Source organism: Pristiophorus japonicus, chromosome 20, assembly GCF_044704955.1.
Source record: "Pristiophorus japonicus isolate sPriJap1 chromosome 20, sPriJap1.hap1, whole genome shotgun sequence".
Classification (NCBI taxonomy): Eukaryota; Metazoa; Chordata; class Chondrichthyes; family Pristiophoridae; genus Pristiophorus; species Pristiophorus japonicus.
In genome coordinates this window covers 96,788,882-96,801,821 of record NC_091996.1, presented here as the reverse complement: position 1 = coordinate 96,801,821, position 12,940 = coordinate 96,788,882, and the positions used below count along the sequence as shown (strand labels likewise).

Here is a 12,940-nt window from a genome sequence, read left to right as displayed (position 1 = left end):
CCCACTCCCTCTCTTCCCCCCCCCACTCCCTCCCCCACTCCCTCCCTCCACTCCCTCCCCGTACCCACTCCCTCCCCCCATTACCCTCCCCCACTCACTCCCTCTCCCCCCACTCCCTCTCTCTCCCCCCACTCCCTCTCTCTCCCCCTACTCCTCTCTCCTCTCCCCCCGCCACTCCCTCTCTCCCTCCCCCCCACTCCCTCTCCTCCCCCCCCACTCCCTCTCTTCCCCCCCACTCACTCTCCCCCTCCCTCTCTCCCCCCTCTCTCCCTCCCTCTTCCCCCCCACTCCCTCTCTCCCCCACTCCCTCTCTCCCCCCCACTCCCTCTCTCCCCCCACTCCCTCTCTCCCCCCCACTCCCTCTCTTCCCCCCACTCCCTCTCTTCCCCCCCCACTCCCTCTCTCCCCCCCCACTCCCTCTCTCCCCCCCCACTCCCTCTCTCCCCCCCCACTCCCTCTCTCCTCCCCCCCACTCCCTCTCTCCCCCCCCACTCCCCTCTCTCCCCCCCACTCCCTCTCTCCCTCCCCCCCACTCCCTCTCCCCCCCCACTCCCTCTCCCCCCCCACTCCCTCTCCCCTCCCCCCCACTCCCTCTCCCCCCCCCACTCCCTCTCCCCCCCCCCAATCCCTCTCCCCCCCACTCCCTCTCCCCCCCCACTCCCTCTCTCCCCCCACTCCCTCTCTCCCTCCCCCCCACTTCCTCTCCCCCCCCACTCCCTCTCTCCCACTCCCCCACCCCCCACCCCTCACATTGGTGGTAAAATTCACCGGCAAACATGGGCACACTCACCAGCCAGCTCGAGACCAGCGGCAACATTTGCCAAGTGCCCTTCAGCACCTGGGAGACAGAGAAAGCACGGTGCGTGTGTTGGATGGCAGCTCGGACGTTGGAATTGACCCAAAACCTTAAACTTTCCCCTTTCCAGATGTTGATCGATACGCTACCCACCACCTTCAACACTCACTCCTCCCACCACCTCCAACACTCACTCCCTCCACCACCTCCAACACTCACTCCCTCCACCACCTTCAACACTCACTCCCTCCACCACCTTCAACACTCACTCCCTCCCCCACCTTCAACACTCACTCCCTCCACCACCTTCAACACTCACTCCCTCCACCACCTTCAACACTCACTCCCTCCACCACCTTCAACACTCACTCCCTCCACCACCTTCAACACTCACTCCCTCCACCACCTTCAACATTCACTCCCTCCACCACCGGCGCCCCCTGGCTGCAGTGTGCACCATCTACAAGATGCACTGCAGCAACTCGCCAAGGCTTCTTCGGCAGCACCTCCCAAACCCACGACCTCTACCCCCTAGAAGGACAAGGGCAGCAGGCCCATGGGAACACCCCCACCTCCACGTTCCCCTCCCAGTCACACACCATCCCGACTGGGAAATATAATTTATTTATTTATTCATTCATTCATTCACAGGATGTGGGCGTCGCTGGCCAAGGCCGGCATTTATTGCCCATCCCTAATTGCCCCTTGAGAAGGTGGTGGTGAGCCGCCTTGAACCGCTGCAGTCCGTGTGGTGAAGGTGTTCCCACGGCGCTGACTTTGTCGGAGCGGTTTGGTACTGAGGCTCGCTGGGCCATTCCAGGGGGTCAGTTAATGGTCAACCACATTGCTGTGGGTCTGGAGTCACCTATAGGCCAGACCGGGTAAGGGTGGCAGATTTCCTTCCCTAAAGGGGCATTAGTGAACCCGATGGGTTTTTACGACAATCAGATAGTTTCATGGTCACCATCGCTGATACTGGCTTTTTATTCCAGATTTAAAATAAATGTAATCAACTGAATTTAAATTCCCCGGCTGGTGGGAGGGGAACTCGTCCCCGGATCATTAGTCCTTCCTTCTCTCCTTCCCTCCTTCCTTCCCTCCCTCCTTCATTCCCTCCTTTATTCCCTCCCTCCATCCCTCCCTCTTTCATTCCTTCACACCTTCCCTCCCTCCTTCCTTTATTCCCTCCTTCCTGCCCTCCTTCCTTCCTTCACTCCCTCCCTCCCTCCTTCACTCCCTCCCTCCTTCCTTCACCCCCTCCCTCCCTCCCTCCTTCCTTCCCTCCTTCACTCCCTCCCTCCCTCCTTCACCCCCTCCCTCCCTCCTTCCTTCCTTCACACCTTCCCTCCCTCCTTCCTTTATTCCCTCCTTCCCTCTCTCCTTCCCTTCCTCCTTCACTCCCTCCCTCCTTCCTTCACCCCCTCCCTCCCTCCCTCCTTCCTTCACACCTTCCCTCCCTCCTTCCTTTATTCCCTCCTTCCCTCTCTCCTTCCCTTCCTCCTTCACTCCCTCCCTCCTTCCTTCACCCCCTCCCTCCCTCCCTCCTTCCTTCACACCTTCCCTCCCTCCTTCCTTTATTCCCTCCTTCACTCCCTCCCTCCCTCCTTCACTCCCTCCCTCCCTCCTTCCTTCACCCCCTCCCTCCCTCCCTCCTTCCTTCACACCTTCCCTCCCTCCTTCCTTTATTCCCTCCTTCCCTCTCTCCTTCCCTCCCTCCTTCACTCCCTCCCTCCCTCCTTCACCCCCTCCCTCCCTCCTTCCTTCCTTCACACCTTCCCTCCCTCCTTTCTTTTCCCTCCCTTATAACCGTTCCGTTCCCTTTCACCCCCAGGACGAGCGGCTGTGGACCCCAGGTGGTGGCTCTAGCCCCGGCGTCACCGTGCGATCGGGAGGTCGCCCTGCCGGTAAGTAACCTGCTCCTCGGCTGCGAGCACGAGCGGTTTCAGGGGAGTGTCGCTCCGCTGACCGAGCACCGCGCGCGGTTATTTCGCCCGCTGCGTGGCCATTAACACTAACGGCGGTGCTCGGCAATGTGACACCAGCCTGCCTAACGTGTCGCCGTCTGTCACAGGAGCTCAACTGCACCCTCTTCCTGTTGGCCGGTTACGCCAAGTACCAGAGCCCGTACGTGTGGGTGCGATCCAATCACAAGCGTCTCATTAAAGCGACCAGCGAGGACTGGGCAGCCAAGGACAGTCCTCTAAAGCTCAACTCCACGCTGGAGTGGCATCAGAGCGGTAGGTGTTCGATCGAGTGCAACAGGGCTGAGCCCAACACACGACTGCACCCCGGTTCAATCACGTTAATCCGGTACGTCACAATCCCGTCAAACCCTCCCAGGGCAGGTACAGGGGGTTAGATACAGAGTAAAGCTCCCTCTACACTGTCCCCATCAAACACTCCCAGGGCAGGTACAGCACGGGGTTAGATACAGAGTAAAGCTCCCTCTATACTGTCCCCATCAAACACTCCCAGGGCAGGTACAGGGGGTTAGATACAGAGTAAAGCTCCCTCGACACTGTCCCATCAAACACTCCCAGGGCAGGTACAGGTGGTTAGATACAGAGTAAAGCTCCCTCTACACTGTCCCATCAAACACTCCCAGGGCAGGTACAGGGGGTTAGATACAGAGTAAAGCTCCCTCTACACTGTCCCCATCAAACACTCCCAGGGCAGGTACAGCACGGGGTTAGATACAGAGTAAAGCTCCCTCTACACTGTCCCATCAAACACTCCCAGGGCAGGTACAGCACGGGGTTAGATACAGAGTAAAGCTCCCTCTACACTGTCCCCATCAAACACTCCCAGGGCAGGTACAGCACGGGGTTAGATACAGAGTAAAGCTCCCTCTACATTGTCCCCATCAAACACTACCAGGGCAGGTACAGGGGGTTAGATACAGAGTAAAGCTCCCTTTACACTGTCCCATCAAACACTCCCAGGGCAGGTACAGGGGGTTAGATACAGAGTAAAGCTCCCTCTACACTGTCCCATCAAACACTCCCAGGGCAGGTACAGGGGGTTAGATACAGAGTAAAGCTCCCTCTACACTGTCCCATCAAACACTCCCAGGGCAGGTACAGGGGGTTAGATACAGAGTAAAGCTCCCTCTACACTGTCCCATCAAACACTCCCAGGGCAGGTACAGGGGGTTAAATATAGAGTAAAGCTCCCTCTACACTGTCCCATCAAACACTCCCAGGGCAGGTACAGGGGGTTAGATACAGAGTAAAGCTCCCTCTACACTGTCCCATCAAACACTCCCAGGGCAGGTACAGGGGGTTAGATACAGAGTAAAGCTCCCTCTACACTGTCCCATCAAACACTCCCAGGGCAGTTACAGGGGGTTAGATACAGAGTAAAGCTCCCTCTACACTGTCCCATCAAACACTCCCAGGGCAGGTACAGGGAGTTAGATACAGAGTAAAGTTCCCTCTACACTGTCCCATCAAACACTCCCAGGGCAGGTACAGCACAGGGTTAGATACTGAGTAAAGCTCCCTCTACACTGTTCCATCAAACACTCCCAGGGCAGGTACAGCACGGGTTAGATACAGAGTAAAGCTCCCTCTACACTGTCCCATCAAACACTCCCAGGGCAGGTACAGGGGGTTAGATACAGAGTAAAGCTTCCTCTACACTGTCCCATCAAACACTCCCAGGGCAGGTACAGGGGGTTAGATACAGAGTAAAGCTCCCTCTACACTGTCCCATCAAACACTCCCAGGGCAGGTACAGGGGGTTAGACATAGAGTAAAGCTCCCTCTACACTGTCCCATCAAACACTCCCAGGGCAGGTACAGGGGGTTAGATACAGAGTAAAGCTCCCTCTACACTGTCCCATCAAACACTCCCAGGGCAGGTACAGGGGGTTAGATACAGAGTAAAGCTCCCTCTACACTGTCCCATCAAACACTCCCAGGGCAGGTACAGGGGGTTAGATACAGAGTAAAGCTCCCTCTACACTGTCCCATCAAACACTCCCAGGGCAGGTACAGGGAGTTAGATACAGAGTAAAGTTCCCTCTACACTGTCCCATCAAACACTCCCAGGGCAGGTACAGCACGGGGTTAGATACTGAGTAAAGCTCCCTCTACACTGTTCCATCAAACACTCCCAGGGCAGGTACAGGGGGTTAGATACAGAGTAAAGCTCCCTCTACACTGTCCCATCAAACACTCCCAGGGCAGGTACAGGGGGTTAGATACAGAGTAAAGCTCCCTCTCCACTGTCCCATCAAACACTCCCAGGGCAGGTACAGCACGGGGTTAGATACAGAGTAAAGCTCCCTCTCCACTGTCCCATCAAACACTCCCAGGGCAGGTACAGGGGGTTAGATACAGAGTAAAGCTTCCTCTACACTGTCCCATCAAACACTCCCAGGGCAGGTACAGGGGGTTAGATACAGAGTAAAGCTCCCTCTACACTGTCCCATCAAACACTCCCAGGGCAGGTACAGGGGGTTAGATACAGGGTAAAGCTCCCTCTACACTGTCCCATCAAACACTCCCAGGGCAGGTACAGGGGGTTAGATACTGAGTAAAGCTCCCTCTACACTGTCCCATCAAACACTCCCAGGGCAGGTACAGGGGGTTAGATACAGGGTAAAGCTCCCTCTACACTGTCCCATCAAACACTCCCAGGGCAGGTACAGGGGGTTAGATACAGAGTAAAGCTTCCTCTACACTGTCCCATCAAACACTCCCAGGGCAGGTACAGGGGGTTAGATACAGAGTAAAGCTCCCTCTACACTGTCCCATCAAACACTCCCAGGGCAGGTACAAGGGGTTAGATACAGAGTAAAGCTCCCTCTACACTGTCCCATCAAACACTCCCAGGGCAGGTACAGGGGGTTAGATACAGAGTAAAGCTCCCTCTACACTGTCCCATCAAACACTCCCAGGGCAGGTACAGGGGGTTAGATACAGGGTAAAGCTCCCTCTACACTGTCCCATCAAACACTCCCAGGGCAGGTACAGGGGGTTAGATACAGAGTAAAGCTCCCTCTACACTGTCCCATCAAACACTCGCAGGGCAGGTACAGCACGGGGTTAGATACAGAGTAAAGCTCCCTCTACACTGTCCCATCAAACACTACCAGGGCAGGTACAGGGGGTTAGATACAGAGTAAAGCTCCCTCTACACTGCCCCATCAAACACTCCCAGGGCAGGTACAGGGGGTTAGATACAGGGTAAAGCTCCCTCTACACTGTCCCATCAAACACTCCCAGGGCAGGTACAGGGGGTTAGATACAGGGTAAAGCTCCCTCTACACTGTCCCATCAAACACTCCCAGGGCAGGTACAGGGGGTTAGATACAGGGTAAAGCTCCCTCTACACTGTCCCATCAAACACTCCCAGGGCAGGTACAGGGGGTTAGATACAGGGTAAAGCTCCCTCTACACTGCTGCAATAACGTTCCTCAGCCCCGCCCTCGATGACTGCACCGGTGTAACATTACTTACATTAGCACCCATTCCGTATCCAGTCAGTGCCAGGTTGGTGATCTATCCCCACGACCACCAAGGCGACTGGAACCGTCCCAACTCATTAAACTAAGGTGTCAGCCGTGGGTTTGTGGGCCACATCTCGCCTTGGAGTCTGAGGGAGCGCCGCACTGTCGGAGGGGCAGTACTGAGGGAGCGCCGCACTTTCGGAGGGGCAGTACTGAGGGAGCGCCGCACTTTCGGAGGGGCAGTACTGAGGGAGCGCCGCACTGTCGGAGGGGCAGTACTGAGGGAGAGCCGCACTGTCGGAGGGCAGTACTGAGGGAGCGCCGCACTGTCGGAGGGTCAGTACTGAGGGAGCGCCGCACTGTCGGAGGGGCAGTACTGAGGGAACCCCGCACTGTCGGAGGGTCAGTACTGAGGGAGCGCCGCACTGTCGGAGGGACAGTACTGAGGGAACCCCGCACTGTCGGAGGGACAGTACTGAGGGAGCCCCACACTGTCGGAGGGGCAGTACTGAGGGAGTGCCGCACTGTCGGAGGGGCCGTCTTTCGGATGAGAATATTAAACCGAGGCCCCGTCTGCCCCCTCAGGTGGATGTAAAAGATCCCATGGCACAATATCAAAGAAAGAAAGACTTATATTTATATAGTGTCTTTCACTACCACCGGACGTCCCAAATCGCTTTACAGCCAGTGGACTATTTTTGGAGTGTAGTCACTGTTGTAATGTGGGAAGAGCAGGGGAGTTCTCCCTGGTGTCCTGGGGCCAATATTTATCCCTCAATCAACATAAAAAAAACAGATGATCCGGGTCATTATCACATCGCTGTGTGTGGGAGCTTGCTGTGCGCAAATTGGCTGCCGTGTTTACCACATTACAACAGTGACTACACTCCGAAAGTACTTCATTGGCTGTGAAGCTTTTCGGACGCCCTGAGGTTGTGTAAGGCAATTGTAGAAATGTAGTTTTTCTTTCCTCATACACCCAGCAGACAGTCTTGGCTGGATTTGAAGCCCTTAAGAACATCAGAAATAGGAGCAGGAGTCGGCCATTCGGCCCCTCGAGCCTGCTCCACCATTCAATACGATCATGGCTGATCTTCGATCTCAACTCCACTTTCCCGCCCGATCCCCATTTCCCTCGATTCCCAAAAATCTTGCGATCTCTGTCTTGAATATACTCAACGACTGAGTCTCCACAGCCCTCTGGGGCAGAGAATTCCAAAGATTCACCACCCTCTGAGTGAAGAAGTTTCTCCTCATCTCAGTCCTAAATGGCCGACCCCTTATCCTGAGACTGTGACCCCTGGTTCTAGACTCCCCAGCCCGGGGGGAAACATCCTCCCTGCATCTACCCTGTCAAGCTCTGTAAGAATTGTGTATGTTTCAATGAGATCACCTCTCATTCTTCTAAACTCTAGAGAACATTGGCCCAGTCTGCTCAATCTCTCCTCATAGGACAATCCCCCCCATCCCAGGAATCAGTCTGGTGAACCTTCGCAGCACTCCCTCTATGACAAGTATATCCTTCCTTAGGTAAGGAGACCCAAACTGTGCACAATACTCCAGGTGTGGTCTCACCAGGGCCCTGTATAATTGTAGTCAGATATTTTAAGTCCTTAAGTCATTGCACTGCTTTTTCCAATGTCCCCATCCCCTTGCCGTAGTTCCTGCTCCCCGACCCCCTGCTCCCTCTCGTCGCTGTTCTCACATTCTGTCTCTCCGCAGATGTACTGATCTGGGAGATCGTGGCCGAACTGGTGAAAGTCTGCACCTGGCCTCCTCCACCCAATCCGTTCACCCTGGACATGCGATACTTCAAGTCCCTGCCGTTGATCGAGAGGTTTCTGGCATCGGGAGCCATGGCCAACTTTCTGCAAAGGATTGTGATCTACGGAAACCGCGACAGGCCCTATTACATCAAAGGCAAGACCCTTCTCCTCCTCTTCTCTGTCTTACGCAGCCCCTCGGAATCGAGGAAGACTTGCTTCCACTCTTAACATGAGTTCTCAGGTGACCAATACAGGAGCCACAGACCCTGTCACAGGTGGGACAGACACTGGTTGAGGGAAGGGGAGGGTGGGACTGGTTTGCCGCACGCTCCTTCCGCTGCCTGCGCTTGGTTTCTGCATGCTCTCGGCGACGAGACTCGAGGTGCTCAGCGCCCTCCTGGATGCACTTCCTCCACTTAGGGCGGTCTGGTCTTTGGCCAGGGACTCCCCAAGTGTCGGTGGGGATATTGCACTTTATCAGGGAGGCTTTGAGGGTGGTCCCTTGTAACGTTTCCTCTGCCCACCTTTGGCTCGTTTGCCGTGAAGGAGTTCCGAGTAGAGCGCTTGCTTTGGGAGTCTCGTGTCTGGGGCATGCGGACAATGTGGCCCTGCCCAGCGGAGCTGGTCGAGTGTGGTCAGTGCTTCGATGCTGGGTATGTTGGCCTGGTCGAGGACGCTAACGTTGGTGCGTCTGTCCTCCCAGGGGATTTGCAGGATCTTGCGGAGACATCGTTGGTGGTATTTCTCCAGCGACTTGAGGTGTCTACTGTACATGGTCCATGTCTCTGAGCCATACAGGAGGGCGGGTATCACTAAAGCCCTGTAGACCATGAGCTTGGTGGTGGATTTGAGGGCCTGGTCTTCAAACACTCTTTTCCTCAGGCGGCCGAAGGCTGCACTGGTGCACTGGAGGTGGTGCTGAATCTCGTTGTCGATGTAAGTGTGTCGGTGTCACCACATTCTACTAGAGGTGATCCAAAACTCGGCTGCCCCGTGTCCTAACTCGCACCGAGTCCGGCTCACCCATCACCCCCTGTGCTCACTGCCCCGTGTCCTAACTCGCACCCAGTCCGGCTCACCCATCACCCCCTGTGCTCACTGCCCCGTGTCCCAACTCGCACCCAGTCCGGCTCACCCATCACCCCCTGTGCTCGCTGCCCCGTGTCCTAACTCGCACCGAGTCCGGCTCACCCATCACCCCCTGTGCTCACTGCCCCGTGTCCTAACTCGCACCCAGTCCCGCTCACCCATCACCACCTGTGCTCACTGCCTCGTGTCCTAACTCGCACCCAGTCCCGCTCACCCATCACCCCCTGTGCTCACTGCCCCGTGTCCTAACTCGCACCCAGTCCCGCTCACCCATCACCCCCTGTGCTCACTGCCCCGTGTCCTAACTCGCACCGAGTCCCACTCACCCATCACCCCCTGTGCTCACTGCCCCGTGTCCTAACTCGCACCCAGTCCCGCTCACCCATCACCCCCTGTGCTCACTGACCTACATTGGCTCCCGGTTAAGCAACGCCTCCATTTCAAAATTCTCATCCTTGTTTACAAATCCCTCCATGGCCCTCGCTCCTCCCTATCTCTGTAATCTCCTCCAGCCCCACAACCCCCCGAGATCTCTGCGCTCCTCTAATTCTGCCCTCCTGACCATCCCCGATTATAATCGCTCCACCATCGGTGGCCGTGCCTTCTGTTGCCTGGGCCCCAAGCTCTGGAACTCCCTCCCTAAACCTCTCCGCCTCTCTCTCCTCCTATATTTGAGGCAAAACACATGAGGGAGGAAGGAACAGAAGGATCTGGTGATGGGGTGAGATGGAGAGGGGTGGGAGGGGGCTGGTGTGGAGCATAAACCCCGACACGGAGCGGTGGGGCCCAATGGCTTCTTTCTGGGCTGTAAATTGTTAAAGATGTTAAAACCAACATCACTAACAATAGATTATCAGGCCATTATCACATTGCTGTGTGTGGGATCTTGCTGTGCGGTGAATTGGCTGCCGCGTTTTCCACATTACAACGGTGACTGCACCCCATGACGTGCTCCGTTGGCTGTAAGGTGTTTTGGGGGGGTCCCCGAGGTTGCAAATTGCTTCGTATAAAGTGCAACTTCTTTTTTATGCATGTTGTGTGCTTTTGTGTTGGAACGTGATGTCAGAGCCTGCACGCCTGCAGACGCAAAGCCCGACCACCAGAGGGGAGCAGTGAGACGGCACAGCATCACAAAAGGCAAATCTCTCTCACCCCGGCTTACTGTGGGCAAAGCCATGGGACATCGCCTGCTCGATCATTTAAACAATCGTCTGTGTTCACGTACCTCCTTCCGACGCGATATTCGGTCACGCATGTGATGTTGAAACCGCGTTCCATTCTGGGCCCCCGCCCCGCGGAAAGGATATAGCGAAAGAAAGACATTGCATTTATATAGCGCCTTTCACAACCATCCGGACGTCTCAAAGCGCTTTACAGCCAATGAAGTACTTTTGGAGTGTAGTCACTGTTGTAATGTGGGAAACGCCAATTTAAGCACAGCAAGCTCCCACACACAGCGATGTGATAATGACCAAATAATCTGTTTTTTTGTTATGTTGATTGAGGGATAAATATTGGCCCCAGGACACCGGGGAGAACTCCCCTGCTCTTCTTCAAAATAGTGGCCATGGGATCCACCTGAGAGCAGACGGGGCCTCGGTTTAACGTCTCACCTGGAGGACTGCCCCTTCAACAGTGCGGCACTCCCTCAGTACTGCCCCTCCAACAGTGCGGCGCTCCCTCAGTACTGCCCCTTCAACAGTGTGGCACTCCCTCAGTACTGCCCCTCCGACAGTGCGGCACTCCCTCAGTACTGCCCCTCCGACAGTGCAGCACTCCCTCAGTACTTCCCCTCCGCCAGTGCAACACTCCCTCAGTACTGCCCCTCCGACAGTGCGGCGCTCCCTCAGTACTGCCCCTCCGACAGTGCAACACTCCCTCAGTACTGCCCCTCCGACAGTGCGGCGCTCCCTCAGTACTGCCCCTCCGACAGTGCGGCGCTCCCTCAGTGCTGCCCCTCCGACAGTGCGGCGCTCCCTCAGCACTGTCCCTCTGACAGTGCGGGGCTCCCTCAGCACTGCACTGGGAGTGTCGGCCTGGATTATGTGCTCAAGTCCCTGGAGCGGGCCTTGAACCCACAACCTTCGGACCCCGAGGCGAGGGTGCTGCCCCCTGAGCTCCGAGCTGACACTGGCCAGCAGGTGACGCTGTCTCCCATCTCCCGTACATAAACAAACCGCGTCTATTGTGTTGCTGCTGTGGGAGTTGCATGGGCTTCCCGTTAATCCCCAGGAGATGTGACATTGTTTTTTGTTGTTTTTCCGTCTTTCAGTTTTGCAGGAGCTGGAAACTCTGAACAGATTCCACGTCAAGGCTCTCCAGCAGATGCAGAGACAGAAGCTGAGGGAGATGGAGGAGGAAGCGATGGAGGAATACGGGAATGACAGCAGTTTATCCAACGGAGAGTGACCGGTGTTCATACCCAACGCTGGCACAAACTCAGCCAAGGCTAGCGTAGACACATAGAATATAGGGATAGAGGGAGGGGCCGGGGTCAGGGGTCAGGGGTCGGGGAGTGGGAGTCGCTTGTATATAAGGCCCAGGGGCCACGATGGGTACTTGCTGAAGTTGTGGAGGGTTAGTTTTGGTGCGTAGTGTAAGGCAGGGGGGCAGGGAGCCGGCCAGCTATAGAGCTTTTTATTCCACCGCCCGACCGGGCTTCAGAGCACGAGCAAAATGGTGGTGAGCCGACATAGTCACACAGATCATTCAATATAGGCTCATGTTGTGCACACAGAGCGATGAGAGAGAGTGCGGGAAGGGCGATGGGTGGGGAAAGACGGGTGGATGGAGGGAGGAGAGACACTGAGAGATGGAGGGAGGGTGAATGGAGGAGAGATGGATGGAGGAGGGAGGGAGCGAGGGGTGGAGGAGGGAGGGAGCGAGGGGTGGAGGAGAGACTGAGGGGAGGGAGGGAGGGTGGATGGAGGAGCGACTGAGGGTGAGGGGAGGGAGGGTGGATGGAGGAGTGACTGAGGGTGAGGGGAGGGAGGGAGGGAGGGGTGGAGGAGCGACTGAGGGTGAGGAGAGGGAGGGAGGGGTGGAGGAGCGACTGAGGTGAGGGGAGGGAGGGAGGGGTGGAGGAGCGACTGAGGGTGAGGAGAGGGAGGGAGGGGTGGAGGAGCGACTGAGGGTGAGGAGAGGGAGGGAGGGGTGGAGGAGCAACTGAGGGTGAGGGGAGGGAGGGAAGGGTGGAGGAGCGACTGAGGGTGGAGGGAGAGAGGGGTGGAGGAGCGACTGAGAGTGAGGGGAGGGTGGAGGAGCGACTGAGGGTGAGGAGAGGGAGGGAGGGATAGAGGAGCGACTGAGGGTGAGGGGAGGGAGGGAGGGGTGGAGGAGCGACTGAGGGTGAGGGGAGGGGAGGGGTGGATGGAGAGACTGAGAAATGGAGGGAGGAGACGGACTGAGTGAGTGGAGGAGATGGAGGGAGAGATATCTTGTTAAATCTGATGTTGTTCAGCTGTTTAATGAATTAAAACCATCATTTGTGATTAGGAATGAGGTCCTGCGATGACTTGACACCATGGGCTGAGCGAACACGGTGCAGAAGGTCCGCGGTTAGCTGGCCTTTGAGTTGAGTCGTGGGCGACAGTGGTCTTGATTTGGGGGGAGGGGAAATATCATCCGGGGTTCCTGTCCCTGATCACCATGTGGTGATTTTTGCTGGAACTGTGAGCATCAGCTGGGCTGTAGAACAGTCCTTCACCACTCACTGGTCGAGGGAGGAGGGGAAGTTCGATGAGGTATCACCTGTCATGTATGTAACCACAATGTAACACCACTGTATTACTGTAGACACTCAACTTAGATGCACACCTTGACCACAGGGGGTGA

General features: G+C 56.4%; 1 protein-coding gene across 3 annotated transcripts in view; it reads left to right on the top strand.

The window, feature by feature from the left end:
- The window catches only part of LOC139233027 (uncharacterized), a 30,912-nt gene extending 19,012 nt beyond the window's left edge, over positions 1-11,900 (top strand). For all 3 annotated transcript variants that reach the window (XM_070863540.1, XM_070863542.1, XM_070863541.1), the window contains 4 exons: positions 2,628-2,700; positions 2,868-3,033; positions 7,974-8,171; positions 11,379-11,900. In XM_070863540.1, the coding sequence (XP_070719641.1) occupies positions 2,628-2,700; positions 2,868-3,033; positions 7,974-8,171; positions 11,379-11,515 (574 nt within the window). In that variant the 3' untranslated portion in view covers positions 11,516-11,900. The remainder of the gene's footprint in view (positions 1-2,627; positions 2,701-2,867; positions 3,034-7,973; positions 8,172-11,378) is intronic.
- The last annotated feature ends 1,040 nt before the right edge of the window (positions 11,901-12,940 follow it).